The sequence below is a fragment of the Plectropomus leopardus genome, chromosome 9, assembly GCF_026936395.1.
Source record: "Plectropomus leopardus strain MGB_pleo_1.0 chromosome 9, ASM2693639v1, whole genome shotgun sequence".
Lineage (NCBI taxonomy): Eukaryota > Metazoa > Chordata > Actinopteri > Perciformes > Serranidae > Plectropomus > Plectropomus leopardus.
In genome coordinates, this window is record NC_142184.1 from 21184812 (window position 1) to 21200664 (window position 15853).

Consider the following 15853-nt stretch of genomic DNA (forward strand, 5'->3'; position numbering starts at 1 on the left):
AGAAGACATGCTTTTAAAAGGCATGTTTTCATTTTTTAAAAAAAATCCAAAATCACACCATTTTCATAGACAGAAACAGAAATTATAGTTGGATTCTCACATTTCCAACATTTCTTAGATACTATGTGTGCCATGAACACCTCATACCCAACATACCCAAATCTAATCTTAAAATAGCATCAATTCATTCAAATCACTTCATTCTGCATCTCATTTTAAATTTTGCCAAAAATAAACCATTTGAACTCATTATCTAGCATGCACAATAGAGTTAAAAATGACCTTTTTTTTCAACTCTTTTAAACATCTCATAACTAATTTAAAGTGGAGTGCATTTTCCACCAGTCGTTTTAGGGAGGCTCATGGAAAAATATTTACTGCTTTCGGGAGGGTATAAAAACAAAAACACAAACAAACCCCAGCCACGCCCTTCCTCTGACAAATAAAGAACAGTCCCTAACTAAAACATAATCAAAACAACTGCATACAAAGCAATTCACAATCAACACACACACATAAAAAAGACTCAATGGCCATTTAATTAACATTACCTCTCCATTATTTGATTTAACATTAACGTTAGCCCTCTAGATAATTGCTATCTGAATCAATCTTGAAAAAATGTGAAATTTGGCTGTGGATTCAGGCTTCCGGGTAGCAGGTAGGCCTACTTTTGCAGTTTGCTTTTTGTTAAAATAACACAAAAGACTTGAATAGTTAGAGTTCACTGTTGGACCTTGTTAAATTAAAGTTGAATGGCTGTTAGCTAAGGTTATAAAAGAGGTTAACACCTGAGCTAAGGCTGCCGTCATCATAGGCTAACTTATGTGACAGCTAGCTGGCTAGGAAACATCACAGGTCATTATTTCCATATTAATTTTCATCAGTACTTGTAATATCTGTACTACCAAGCCTGATGGCAGCAGAGGCATAAATAACGGTAAACTCAGTTACTAAAGTAGTAACAGTAACGCTACAATTTTAAGGTATTTGTACTTTCCTGCTTGAATATTTAGGCTATATTTCACGCTACTTCAGTCTTGTGCTTCTTTATATTCATTTGACAACTTTAGTGAGTCTTTACTTAGCAGATAAATGTTATTGACAAAACATGATGCATTAATTTAACATGATGTCGTGTTCCAAATGAGAGTACCCAAATATGTAGGCTACATAGCTGATTATTATTAAATTATTATTAAAGTCTATGATTACATCTTATTGCATTGGTAATAAGAATTTATTGATATAACAGTAGAACATAATACTGTATATACCTAAATATTAAAGGGACTGTTCATTATTTGCAAAAGTGAGTGGTGCAAATCGGGGGAATCATGTTAGGTCATTTTTAAGCATGGGGGAGGGGCTTATGGGTTGTTGTTTTTGTTTGTTTTTTTTGCTTCCATAGGGACATATAGGCCAAACTTTATTAGCCTATGTTGTCATTAATTTTAAATACCCTCTGAACCTGAAACTGTACTGTAAAAATCATTTTTTGATTTTCACATTTCCAGCAGTCCTTGTACCAATCATGTGCAATGCATGCTTCTGTCAGCAAACTAAAAAAAGTATTAAAAAGTACTAAAGTATATTACTTTTACTTGTAATGAAATGTTTTTATATTGTGTTTTTTCTGCTTTAAAGGATCTGAATAGTTGTTTCACCTCTAGTAGGCAGGGTCAGATCATGTATTAAACAATCAGACCCTCCCTCTCTGTCAGTGACTGTGGACGTCCTGCAGGTGTCGCTGCCAGCAGCCTGGTAAAGCCACATGCCTGCCTGACAGCAGCAACACAGTGTGGGTGTCTGCCTGTCACCCAGGGGCCCTGTGTCAACAGCAGAGGAAGAAGAAGAGACGTAGAGGAAGAAACCAGAAAGTAACTCTGCTGCAGACATGGACCTGCGGTCTGAGCTGCTCAAATCCATCTGGTATGGTTTCACAGCCCTGGATCTAGAGAAGAGCGGTAAGGTGTCCAAGTCTCAGTTGAAGGTGAGTGGGAGGGGGGGTCCTCTACCTGATAAATGATACTTTATTTCATCTGACAATTCAGTCACTGTTTTACTCTGCTGCCTCATTTCCTACCTCTATTCATTTTCCATCACGTGGGCTCGCACTGAGGAAGATGAGGTGAAAATATTTGAAGTGCTCAGCAAGCTAAATGTCACAAATGAATTTGTTGTTTTGTCTATGTCACATTTGAGTCCGTGCTTCAGGAAATAAGAGTGAACGCAATCTGGTTTTACTTATCATTCTCAATATTTCCTGTGTTTATAAACCACTTGCTGCCCAACAAGGAACAAATTTGTTCCCCTGTATTTCGAGTAAAATGCTTTCACTGCTGAAAGCGGGCACAATATGCACCTCTGTCTGGCCAGAGCACGAGAGTAACAGTTTGCTCTCAGTCTGTATATGAATGGGAGCCCTCATCTCCAAGCTGTGCTTACACTGGGCCTCCATGTACCAGCTTGTAGTGCAAAGGGTCCTCTGGCACAGGACCTGACCAGAAAACAGCAAGTTGAATAGACATGAGCTTGTGTGCGTCAAAAGAACATTGTTACAGTGAGAGCCAAGGACAGAGTGGAAACATGTTGGTGATTGTCGTCTCTGGCTACAGGGCGTCAATGAAGCCACTGTATTTCTGTTGATCTCATTGTTATGTCACTTCTTGGTCTTGCTGTGTGGATCAGACTCAATTTCCAGCCACCTCCACGTTCTTGCAGCGATGTGCTGCCTGCCGCTGCTGGCTCACAGTGAGGCAGCCTCATGACTAGGCTTATCCCCCTCATGCATGCAGCCCGTGTACAGGCACCATGTTCTTCAGATGCTCTAAGAGGCCAGCAGCTTGCATGGCGTGGCCTCAAAACTGACAGATGTTGTAGCGTACAGGAGACGAGAGACAGGATGTGGTTATAGCTGAACACACAGAGACTGGCTTTCTGATAACATGCAACAGATATCTCAAGACATTGCACACTCTCACTTGAACACATTTAGTGCAGAAAAGTAGAACACTGATTACATTTAGTAGTTTATAACTTAATAGTCTGACTTTTTAATATTAGTATTTGTCATCTTTTATTGTTTTTACCTTTTTTTCTTTTCTATCTTATCTGTTATTTAACTTTTTCAATCCTATTATTCTATATGTTTTAGCACAAATTTACCATTGTCTCTCTGTTAGGCCTTTTAGTATGTCAGTCACCTGTAGATTACTTTGATTTGTACTAAATGTATGAAAGATGCTACACAAATGAACTGAATGTCCCTAAAAAATGCTGACTTCCGACACCCATTTTATTTTCACGCTGATGAATGTGCAAACAAAATTATTTTTAGACAGACAGCGCTGCAGAAATGTAAAAGTTCAGTTCCACAAAGGTTTCTCTGCCCTAGATGGTAAAGGCAGGTAATTTGGGACATTTTTTGGTCGATTACCAAGAAAGCCACCTAAAATGAAGACTATCTTAAGTGCTACTTTTAAAACTTGTAATGGAACTCCACTATATTTCTATAGAGAAATAATGTTGCCAAGTACAGTATTATAGCATCTGTACACCTCCAAACACACCAAGAACCCGTACCTTACTCCAAAAACACACTCAGGTAAAATGGGACCGCTGTGTTTGTTTGTTTTTAAATCCATTTATCTATTCAGTCATTGAGTGTGTTTACATGGACATGAATAACCTGTTAATGATCAGGTTTTTTGAGTGTCTTGTTTACCTGTGTGCCATGTAAACACCATATTCCATTTATGAGAAACCTGAATATGCTATCTGGACTATTCTGAACGAAACTGGGATGTATAAGGGGAATATGAGTAACCGGATTCCTCTATGCTCATATTAACACATTATCCTGAATATGCACTTAATAGCAATGAGCCTCATGAACAGAAACAACAATCATGAACCTAACCCAAGTATCAATTTAAAAAGAGCGTCCAACTTTTCTGCTGTGCTTTCCTTGTGCTTTTGCTGCCTGTTTCATTGGTGTCATATCTTCATCTTATGGCTAATTCTGGACTACTGTTGCTTAAAGAGACTAACTGCATCTTCTTTAATATTTTCTAAGACAGAAATGTCAAAAGTGTCTGTAATATTGTAATATATGTAATATATACAGGATGACACCCAAAAGTATAGGTCGTGGTTTTATGTCACTTGGTAGCCTAAAAACATTTTACCTTAATGCATTGAGTACTTATTCAAAAACCCTTTCCCATAAAGAGTAAAGTGTATCGTGAACATATTCTGAGTATTTGTATAAACAATGCAATCGCATGTTTAGTGACTGGCTGCTAACATTTATGCGAAACCTTATTTTTCGCACTTTACCTAATATCCAAAATCACCTGACTGCACCTTATTTTGGGAATGATACCACAAAGATTTGATCCCAGCAAACACAACTGCCTACTTGATATATAGTATGTAATTTAGTTTTTGCAGTGATGTGACACCAGCATTCACGCCAGTAAAGCTTATTTGATTGATCTGATTTGCTCTGCGTCTCTTTGTTATGGTGTATTTAAATATTTCTGTTCCCGTTCACTGTGATTTTTCAGGTGCTGTCCCACAACCTGTGCACTGTCTTGTGTATCCCACATGACCCAGTTGCTTTGGAGGAGCACTTCAGGGACGATGATGATGGTCCAGTGTCCAGTCAGGGTTATATGCCTTACCTCAACAAATACATCCTGGATAAGGTGATTAAAACTATGTGCTCCTTTTGTTAGTCAGATTGTAATGCACTGTAGTCAAGGATGATTTTTAGGTTTTTTTTATGTCTGTTTTTTGTTATTTTAGGTTATTGAAGGCTCGTTTATTAAGGAAAATGTAGATGAGCTCTGTTGGACGCTTACGGCAAAGAAAAACTACCAGACAGACAAAACCAGCAGCACCATTCTGCCAGAGACGGATGCTTTTCGTCTTTGGTGCCTTTTTAATTTTCTCTCTGAAGACAAGTACCCTTTGGTTATGGTCCCCGACGAGGTAGGTTTATCGTGAATATACTTAGAAATGTTTTTACACTCTTTTCTTGGAATATGAGGAATTTCTTAGTATTTATTTAAAGACACTGTTGGACTGCAAAAGCATTTTTTACTGTAAGATTATAGAAGCAAAGAAATATGCACATCTTGAAGCCATAGTGGTTGCATGTGATGATAGTGACACTTGTTTCCAAATTTAGCCACATGGATATTTTGTTATTGTGCTCTGTTGTTGAGAACAATTCAGAGGCTGTAGTCAGTACTCTGTGAATTTAAAGTGGTGTCGGATTTTTGTTACAACCACTAAACACACCCCGACTGAAATCTTTGTTTTTTTGCCATCATGGAACGCGGTGCTCTTTTCATGCAGCAGTGTGGGCTTGTTTCTCACTTGCAAGCTCTCGTTTTGGTTTCCTGTCGTGTGTTTTTTCGCAGCTGCTGCCAAGAGAAAGCCCTAAATTTCAAGGGCAGAGTAGTTTCTATCATGCTGAGTTTAAGAAAACATTATCCAGGTTTATTTCAGTACATGCTTCACACGCCAACCACTATGACAAGAAATGTGTGGTGTAAAGAGTACCACAGTATCATAAATACTGTTAGTAAGGTTGGTTTCATTAAGAATTGATACAAATAAAAGTCACTCTTGGAAAAGGACATTGAAGGATGCAAGCTTTTCTGTGTTGTTTTATGATAAAAATTAGAAACTACAAAATAAAGTGCATAAATCAAGTGAAACCAAGCTGCTCATTTATTGTGAGTAGCTCCCCAACAGTAGTGAAGTAAACAAAAACCTTTGTGGAAAGTCACTACAAGCCAAATAAAAATATATTTTAAAAAAAACTTCTTTCATGATTATAGCAAATTAAATAATAAACTTCTCATAGTTTCCTCCCTTGTGTATGATGCAGCAAAGACAAATCATTCAAATAAACCACGTTGTTCTCGCTCTCAAGACCTTTGGTTTCTTTTCCTCTTCAGGTGGAGTACCTCCTCAAGAAGATCTGCATGGCAATGAGTATTGAGTTCAACTGTGTTGAATTAGAGGACTTCTTCTCCCAAGATGCAGTGCAGCAGAGCGGCATTACTGTCTGGGTTTTTCTGGAGATGATGAACTCGGGAAAGATAACCAGAGGAATTGATAAGAGTGTAGTCAGCATGGCTATAGAGGAGGTTTACAGAGAGATTGTTGGTGATGTCCTCAAAGAGGTAGGAGAGCCACCAGAAATCAGTGTTAAGGTTCCTGACATGCTCTACATTGTGTTGGTGACAGAATGTGTGTGTGTGTGTGTGTGTGTGTGTGCGCGTGTGTCCGTGTGTGCGTGTGTGTGTGTGTGTGTGTGTGTGTGTGTGTGTGCGCGTGTGTCCGTGTGTGCGTGTGTGCGTGTGTGTGTGTGTGTGTGTCGGGGTGCATTCAGGGTTATTTGTGGAAGAAAGGCCAGCTGAGGAGAAACTGGAAAGAACGCTGGTTCACCTTAAGGCCGAGCAACTTGTCCTACTACACCGGGGAGGACCGCAAGGACTGCCAGGGCAACATCGCTCTGGACGGGAACTGCTGTGTGGAGGTGAGCAGCTGGAGATGATTGTTTTTCAAAGCTAAACACTGTTAACACTGGAACAAACTGTGGCTTTCAATAAGTGTGTTATGTGTGTGTCAGTTTATCTAGAAAAGAAACACACACTGCTCTTACATTTGAGTCAAAATATCATTCTGTAAAATAGCAGTTCCTAACCTGTGGGTTGGGACTCTCCCAAGCTATCGCAAGAAAAGGGTGAAAGAGTCACACGATGGTTAACATTTTTTTAAAATAACTTCTTCCTATCTTTTTTTCTTGCAAACTGCTGTAAAATGTTACCCCTCGTGACTACAAAATTAATTAAAAAAAATTTGCTCACTAAACACGTGCAACCTGTTATAACAAGTGGCAAGGAACTGTACAGAAATGATTGGGATGAGGAGGTCAGAACATTATGTCTCACTTTTTGAAAAAAAGGAAAAAAGTAAGGCCCTCCCCAGTATTATTAAAATGTAGACTGTAATATCTCAAAGTGATCTTTTACTATTGAATTGGTACAATACACAAATGACTAAAGGTTGTTTAAAGAATTTAAGACCTACACCTTAACAGACCCCTTTTCCCACCAAAGTTAGTGCATAAAAGCAGGTTTTCTAAACACAGGACCACCCACTAAAAAGGGAAATAACACTCCTTTCCCATTGCCAGTAGACGAGTTTGCATTTCTGTTATTTTTTCCTTGTGTGTCACATTCTACATTACAATCACACAGGAAAACATCTATTACTTATTTAGTCTCTCTTTAAACTGAGTGCCGACTAATTTAGAACGATATTCAAGCACTGCATGGATGGAGACAGGTGAAACTGGTGGCTGAAATGAAGGAAGAGTCACAGAAGCTACCGACTGTCGTGCCAGAAAAGGGCAGAAATTTGTGTGTCCACCTGGGTGTCATGTTTCCATCACTGCCGACCAGAGCTGGAATGAATGAATGATGAATAACCATGACAACCGCGGGGTCATTTGTCCTGCAGAACGAATGCCAATATTAACCTCTGCCACAAAACACAAAAGCCAGATGTTAGTGGATGTCTGTGGGTTTTTGGTCCAGTGGGAAGGAGATTATAGAGTGCTGCATTGATTTATTATTGCACTGTTAAAGCAATGTCAGACTCACAATGGACACTTTAAAAATAAATAAATAAGATCAATGCAGCTGAACCTGAGATATCTTTCTTTTTTTATGTCAGGTATGCCTTTTCTGTGTCAATACCAGGTACCTACATTATAGGGTTGCTGTCATAAACCGATTTTAGGTATACTGTAATATGAATGTTGGCGATTATCATACTGTGTGTATTTGCTTATTTATGATATTTAGAGAAAAAATGCTGCTTGACAAAGAATCCTCTATTAAACTTTTATTTCAGTTACTTTCAAAAGAGAAGCTTTTTACATATACTGTTATGAAAAACTGGTTTTAATTCTTAAATATAGTGATAAAACATCTATTCAACCAAAACTAACCCCTCTGTTTTCATTCATTTAAGGGTCATTCTGACTAATAATAATATTTCTGTAAAACCGTGATACCGCAATATTATCTGAGACAGTGTGAAGTACCATGAAAATCTCATACCATTGCAACCCTAATACATAACGGTGCAACTTCACCGCTGACAATTTGGTTGGGCTTTTTCTACACATGCAGTAGTACTTTCAAAAACCTGTTCCCTTTTAACGTGTTTACATTTTTTTGACACAGTTTACTCATAATGCACACAATCTACTATTGTTCTGCTTTCTGTTAAGATGCAGATTAAAGTGAAGGTAAAAGCCGCTGTGTAATAATGACAAATGACTAATCACTTTAGGCCCACCCCCTCCCTTTCAAAATATACAGTCCCTTCCCTTAAGCAAGAAGAAAATTACATAACCCTCCCCCTTCTCTAAAACTCCCAACCCCAATACGTTTCACACAGACCCCAGGTAGCTTCATATTTAAGTGTCATTTTCCAATAAAACATCAAATTTATTTAAATATTTAAAGAAAAATAACAGGTGGAAGCTCAGTGTCGCCTTGTATGAGATTTCCTCCCAAATCTCACAGAGATCAAGTGAGCTGAACCCAAGTTTATTCTGCCAGCTTTGTGCTCATGACTGACTCGCTCTGACTGTGAACCTGCAGCTGGACTCCAGTGATTGTTACCTGGGCTGCTCCGGACACAGAGTCAATTATTAGCTCATCAATGCCACACAGCACAACACTGTGGAATGACAAACACAAACATGGTCAACTTCTGTTATTTTGGGTTTTTTTTTAGCAAAAACACTACACACTGCACCATGTGTTTCTCACTAAGACAAATCACAAGACAATCATTCTAAAATCATGCTTTATTATAGGAAGTAGACGATCAAATATTGTTTGGTCGTTCAAAATGGATCAAAAACGCCTTTTTCCCTGTGAGTTCACCTTTTTTTTCTCCTCACCACTGTTTTATTTCAGAAATGGTATCATTGCATGTAAAAAATAAAGGGATATTTATTCATTAAAATGTTCTCTGTGTTGAACAGGTGCTACCAGACCGGGATGGGAAGAGGTGCATGTTTTGTCTGAAAACTCTCTCCAAGACTTATGAGATGAGCGCCTCAGATACCAAACAGAGACAGGAGTGGACTACAGGTCAGAGGAGATTCACTGACATAGAGCACTGATGAGTCTTTAATGCTTCATCTTTTTGAACATTATCTTCTTCACAGCCATTCAAACAGCTATCAGGCTGCACGTTGAAGGGAAAACATCCCTCCATAAAGATTTGAAACTTAAGCGACGTGAACAGCGTGAGCAGAGGGAGAAGAGACGGCAGGAAAAGGAGGAGGAGCTGCAGAGGCTAAGGGCCCTGCAGGAGGAACGGGAGCGTAAGCTGGCAGAGCTGGAACTCCTGAAGGAGGCGCAAAAGCAGGCTCAGGCCCTCCTGGAGCAAGATGAACAGAGGAGGCGTCAGCAGCATGAGCAGCTCCAGCGGGCTCTGGAAGTCCAGCTGCAAGAGGCTGAGGAGGTGAGTGTGGGGGCAAAGATGGATTTTTTTATGAATGTATTTACATGTAAACATAAATACATGCATACAGTACACATATCTACATACATCTACATTAGGGGTTGAGAGATAACCTGCCTGGCCAATTAGCCAGGTGGATATTTGGCATTTTGCCAATTATCGGTATCAGCATTTTATTTTAATGATCGCTGATAAAAATTAATTAATTAAAAAGTGCAAAGAAAGTTTCAGCATGGGAGGAACTCTTACTTTGTAAAACCTTAGGGAGCTCCTTTTATTTATTCATGTTTTATTTAAATTTTCACTTGCTAAAGGCATTTTAACAAAGTTTTGCGTTGCAGTTTGTTATATTCCAAATTCTAAATATTGACAGAAAGAACTTCATTATTATTGTAAATGCGTATTGGTTCCAAATATTGGTTATCTATCTCAGTAACTACTAATAATTGGTGTTAGCCCTGAAAAACCAATATCAGTCAACCCCTAATCTACATGCATTCATATAAAACACAAGGAACTTGTGTGCCAGAAAAGGATAAGCACTCAATGAAGATCATAGGGTCACTGATCAGCAAATATGACTTAGATATAAAGGCCAGAGAGCAGTAATAGAAAAGCATTTGAGTTTATATTACTAACATACGATAATCATATTTCTGTTTCCCAAGTTTGTGATGATCTCAGAAGCTCCCGTTTATTTAAACTTCCATCCTTAATAAGCTTCTCTTGAAGATAATAACCCTTAAGAACTTAAATAAAGGTTCTTAATGCCAGCTTTTTTGGAGAATTTACTGTATAAACTTTGTTAAGTACTACAGTGATATGCAATAACATATTTCGAACATTTTGAAAACCCCAGATAATATTGTTCACTGTTTTGCTTTTTGCTGTGTGTATCAAGGCTCGGGTCAGTATGCAGGCAGAGATGGCTCTGAAGGAGGAGGAGGCAGAGAAGCAGAGGAAGAGGATCCAGGAGCTGGAGGAGATGCAGAAGCGTTTGGAGGAGGCGCTGCAGCAGGAGATCAAAGCAAGGCTGGATGAGGAGGCCTTCCGCTACGCTCAGACAGGGTAGGGTGTTTTATTTAACCACTCATCTCCGCTAATGCGTGATTAGTGACATATACACTCTCTCACAGCACAATAAGAAGTCATTTTTTCGGGTTAAGAGTGTGTAAACATTAATCAGTTCGTTGTAAGGAGGGAGGAGCTCTGGTGTGCAGACAGCAGGCATTAAACTCAGCTGCTGAAAGGAGTTCATGTTGCGTTATGTTCCTGAGGAAGTTGAGCTGCCAGCAGAGGAAGTTGTTAAGCGCCGCCATCAGTCAGATCTATTGTGTCACTGTTTCTGTGCTCTCTCAACCTTTGCAAGTAGAAGTTTCTGACAAATTGATCACATGAATCTGCAAACAGCTTGCATCAGCCTCAGTGCATCTTTTCGTAAGATAATGTCTGAAACATTACTCAAACAGTGAGCAGTAAATCATACATTTTTTATGAAAATTTTAATGTTGTGTTCTGTGTTGTTTTCAGGTTACTTGCCGAGGAGGAGGAGAAGATGAAGGCCCTGATGAGCCTGCAGGAGGAACAGGAGGAGTACATCCTGAAGACACAGAGGGAGAAACAGGAGCTCAAACAGGAAATGGAGGCCAAGTCCCGTGCCTTGGAAGAGGCGCAGAGGCAGCTGGAGGAGGTGCGCGCCAACCGGCACAGGGTTGACCAGGATGTAGTGGTAAGAACTAAAAATAACTCACCGTGAAAGTCATTTAATCATTAAAAGTACATTTAATTGAGTTCAACCTATTGATCTTTTTCTTTTTTTCATTTTTTTTTTACTTTGTCATTAAACAGGAACATCAAAAATATCAACATCAAAATACAATACAATGTATTTGGGAAATAAGGAGTAAAGTTACTTCGAATAAAAAGAGCTGGATTACAAAGAAATATGATGAGGATTCAATGAAATGATAGGAGACAAAATAAAAATAAGAATAAATAAAGTGAATAAAAAAATAAAGAAATAAATAACAGTGACATCAACTAATGAACTGAGCCTGTGGGGAGAAATATTAAAATTAAAATTATTTCTCTTTTATCACTCAGAGGAAAAGGTTCTTTTGGAGATCGGCTGTAATACTTTCATAGAAAATTGAGTTGGCTTAAATCTTATGTTGCCCGCCAACATTTGGGGGGTTACATATGATATGAGGGTCATCCACCAATTAAACTCGAGCTTTATGCTTTATGCATTTCTGCATCAGGCTATGGTGTAAATGTCTTTAATGTTCTCAAAATGAAAGTCCTCTGCTACTTTCATGTTTTTATTGATGGGGACAAAGGCACAGTTTTAAATATCTGCACCTATACATGTATGCAGCTAAAGTTGAATAGGCAGCCTGTATTACTGTTATTAATTCAATTAATGTTATTTGTTAATCTGTGTTATCATTTAACCAGGTAGGAGCCTGTTAAAACTATTAAAATCTAATTTTCAAAGATAACAAAGTCAAGATGACAGCGTCTACATGTAGTTACAGACAGGTCACACTTGACAACATGCAGCATGCAGCTGTTGTTCTCTCTCTTCAAAACAGTTCAATGATTTCAAAGTCCAACCAGAACCACAATTTTAAACAACAGAGTCTGGCCAGTTCTCTTAGGCCTACTATGTATTTACTGAGTCTTACTCTGACATTTGTAGACTTTATTTGACTAATTTATTAATTTTATCCTGATTATGGTATCATTAATACAGGGTGGGGTGTTATTTCTGCTTTGCTAATCTCCCTTAAGAGAGCCAGTATCATACATGCTGTCAATATTTTTTCTTTAATGTGACATAACTCAATGTGAAAAGATATGTATAACTGATATTTAGACTAGTTTTAGTTAGTAGTAATGCTAACAGTAGTTTCTTTATTGCTTTTAGGTATCAGGTATTTTAATGAGCTGCTCTTTCTCTCTGACAGGCTGCCCAGAGGAAACTTCGCCAGGCGAGCACCAACGTCAAACACTGGAACGTCCAGATGAACAGACTAATGCGACCAATCGGACCAGGCGGTATGTGTCCCATCTGCACAACAAACGTGTGTCATCTAGTAATTAAGATTTTTCATTTTTCCCACCAGCAGGGGAAGCGCAAATCTTTGACACAGGTGTGAATAATAAAATTGATGATGACTGACCTCTATTCAGCTGCTTTGGTTTTAGTGTGCAGGTGTTGTGCAAGCTGACTCACTGCCACACTATTATCATTGTTTACTCGGACACTTGAATAGACCAGAGACATTATAAAGTTTATTAATAACACCTATGCTTTTCTATCTAGTGCCCAGTATCCATCCGAATGTAACATAAATTGTTTTTGAATTTCCAGAAAATGGTAAAAGAAAGTGCGAATTAAAGCTACAGTAGGTAACTTTTTCAGAAAATATGACAAAAGGTTATTTTTGAACTGTCACTATATCCTGACAGAATTACACAAGACAGAAAGTCACATATCTTAACAGTGATATCTTTAATATCACTGTTTCTGGCTAATTCCAATGAATTAAATTCAGTGGCTTTATTTCTAACTATATAAGTTAGTTTCTCAAGAGCCAAACTTGATGTTAAGTTTTTTAACTAGTGGCCAAGAGAGCGGAGGACTCTCTTAATGCAGCTGTCAATCATGTCAATCACTGCTCATGAACTGTAGTCAAACTGTCAAACTAGGCAGCGCTGATCAAATATGAATTAAGATTTTGTTACTGCATTGTCTCTTTCTCACCTCAAATGTTTTCAGAAACACGCTGAGTGTATGGTTTAGCTGTGAAATGAGAAAGTTTGCTCTGGCTGGTGGGCAGTGCTTCACTACAGCTGAATTGTTTTCAACATGGCAGCCAGGTTGCAAACTTTCTCTACTGCTAAACCGTACACTAAAACATGTTACTTAAAATGTTTGAGATGAGAAATGAGCAATGCAATAAAAGTATCTTGATTCATATTATGATCAGTGATGCCTAGTTTGACAGTTTGACTGTGGTTCATGAGCAGTGATTGGCATGATTGGCCGCTGTTCTCTCTGAAATTGGCCTGTGATTGTCCGAAGCCTCAAGTCAGGGGCTACATTTGCTAAAGCATGAAAACAGAAATGGAGGTGCAGACGTTTAGTGCTCTCTCAGACCACTTGAATTACAAAATGCTTCAGTTCATGACAGGACTTTTGCCTAAAGATGGCAAAATGAAACTACCTACTCGACCTTTAATCCTTGTTTCCATCCAGTACATTATGCAAATATTGTAAGTTTAGCACATTGAGATAAACACCAATTTCTTCTGACGGGTGCCATTATACCATTATATAGGGATGCAACTAGATGATGTAATTAAAAAGGCACCAGTGAAATGTCAAATGGGGGAAAACTGGTGAACACGATGGAAGTAGTGTTTGTGTCATGAATAAACTTGAGGGACATTAAATTCTTCTCATCGTTCCACACAGATCTGATGTTTGTCAGTGTTTCCATCCAACTGTTTGTATGGAAGTGTGTTTTTGAAATAATAATTTAGGTTTTATGTGAGAGCAACATTTGAATTATTTCCCCAGAGAGTACCGCAGGGTACTAAATGCCAGCGCTGTGGTCGGGTTGACATTTAACATTGCTTCAACTAAAGACTTGTGTGACACCATTTTCCTAGATCAGAGGTTGCGAAAACATAGATGGTAATTACATTTCATAGCCTGCTCCATAAATATACTTCCTGAAATTCTGCTGTTTTTTTTAACCTCTATTTCCGTAGCCTCATCTCTAAACCGTGGTCTCTGATTTCACTCGCCTGCTGTAAACATTGGCTTCCTTCTCTGAAGTATTTTGTGTCTGTTGTGTTTTAGAGAAGAGACCGTCGTTGGGAAGCTCCTTCTCCAGCTTCCAGATCCCGACACAGAGAGATCCAGGTTTGCGTCTTAGAAGATCAGGATCAGAGGAGCAGGACGAGGAGAGCAAAGAAAACGTCAACAACAGAGCTGGGTGTGATTTAGACAAACGTCACTCCCATGCCTCTAATGGTGACATGGACATCCCCTAGAAATATGAATCAGAGCGGCTGTGTGGGTCACTTCTTGTCAGTTTGTGAGGTTTTCTGACGGGAAGGTCAAGAGATAAAAACAGTGGAATATTAAAACTGAATTTACTACCAACAGTAATACCATTTCTGTTAACTGTTCAATTTACTGACCTCATTTCAAGGACCGAAAACATTGTAATGAGAAGATGCATTTGCAGAATCAACTTGCTTCGACTGCAGCCTGTGTTCTGGACACGAACAATACCTCAGTGCAAAGAAAATGAGCAACATCCTGGAAGTACAAAGTCAGTTGTGAAGTTCAAAGGCTAATACTTATATACTATATAAGCAAGCTTGTTTGTTTAGCTCTGTAATATAGATATATAACAATATTTCATTTTTACGTATGTATTTTTTAGGCTGGAGAGTGGCTTGACTTTTTGTGGTTCAGTATTAGAGTTAACTGCAATTTCAGTGTAAGAGTCACTTCAAAACAAACAGGAAAGAGAGAGAGAGAGAGAGAGAGAAACTCTTACTGAAGTTCCCGTTTCTGTGTCAGTTAACATAATTGTAAATAAAAGAGTGAATTGATGCCTTAACATGCTTTGTGCCTGTATCTTTACTTGTTTAATTATGTGCAACGTGCAATTTTAAAAAATTACAATCTTCACAGTCAATAAAATCTAAGTTGATACTTTGCACAATGAGTAGCTGAAATAAATAACAGTCATACACATTTTGAAATATGTGACGTTTTGATGACAAAGACTGAGGCTGGAACAAGCTGTAGCCCACACTGCTGAATTTGCAAACTGCACGTCCGCTTGAGTTTGAATTTGAGTCCACATCATTTGCTTCTTTGAAATGTGTCATCGCTGACTAATTTGACAGCTGTCAGTAATGACACCATCATCTTGTATGAGTCAACAGAGACATCCATTGACAAACCAGCAAACTACATGTTGGTTGGATTGATTTTTATAATCCATAAATGATTATATAACAGTCGCATTGTCTGCATACTTTAATTGTTATAGTCTTAGCATTAGTATTTTTTTTTATTTCATTTTTCACTCTGCTTTACAGTAATTCATGTTACGCAGATTTCAGAGAGTTACAGTAATAATTATAAACCACAAAATACATAAATACCATACATAAGAAAATACAGTACTACAAACTACTGTTTAATAAGACCGTTACATATTTTCTCTGTACATGGGTGATTTTAACA

At 38.3% G+C, this 15853-nt stretch overlaps 1 protein-coding gene across 2 annotated transcripts; it reads left to right on the forward strand.

Moving 5' to 3' along the window:
* Positions 1-1804: 1804 nt before the first annotated feature.
* LOC121947062 (differentially expressed in FDCP 6 homolog) lies at positions 1805-15218 on the forward strand. 2 transcript variants are annotated; one of them, XM_042491946.2, is made up of 12 exons: positions 1805-1993; positions 4572-4712; positions 4813-4998; positions 5976-6203; positions 6413-6559; positions 8918-8977; positions 9089-9197; positions 9275-9573; positions 10475-10641; positions 11104-11302; positions 12543-12633; positions 14447-15218. In XM_042491946.2, exons 1-12 carry the CDS (start codon positions 1898-1900, stop codon positions 14638-14640), a joined length of 1917 nt encoding a protein of 638 aa, XP_042347880.2. In that variant the 5' UTR covers positions 1805-1897; the 3' UTR covers positions 14641-15218. The 2 variants fall into 2 exon arrangements, with proteins under 2 accessions (XP_042347880.2, XP_042347881.2); XM_042491947.2 differs by lacking the exon at positions 8918-8977 and having other exon boundaries at positions 1806-1993.
* Positions 15219-15853: the final 635 nt, after the last annotated feature.

Coding starts and splice junctions, on each gene's coding strand:
- LOC121947062 (XM_042491946.2), top strand. CDS start 1,898: ATGGACCTGCGGTCTGAGCTGCTCAAATCCATCTGGTATGGTTTCACA. Junction 4,999..5,975: donor TGGTTATGGTCCCCGACGAG/GTAGGTTTATCG, acceptor TTTCCTCTTCAG/GTGGAGTACCTCCTCAAGAA. Junction 8,978..9,088: donor TCAAAAACGCCTTTTTCCCT/GTGAGTTCACCT, acceptor TGTGTTGAACAG/GTGCTACCAGACCGGGATGG.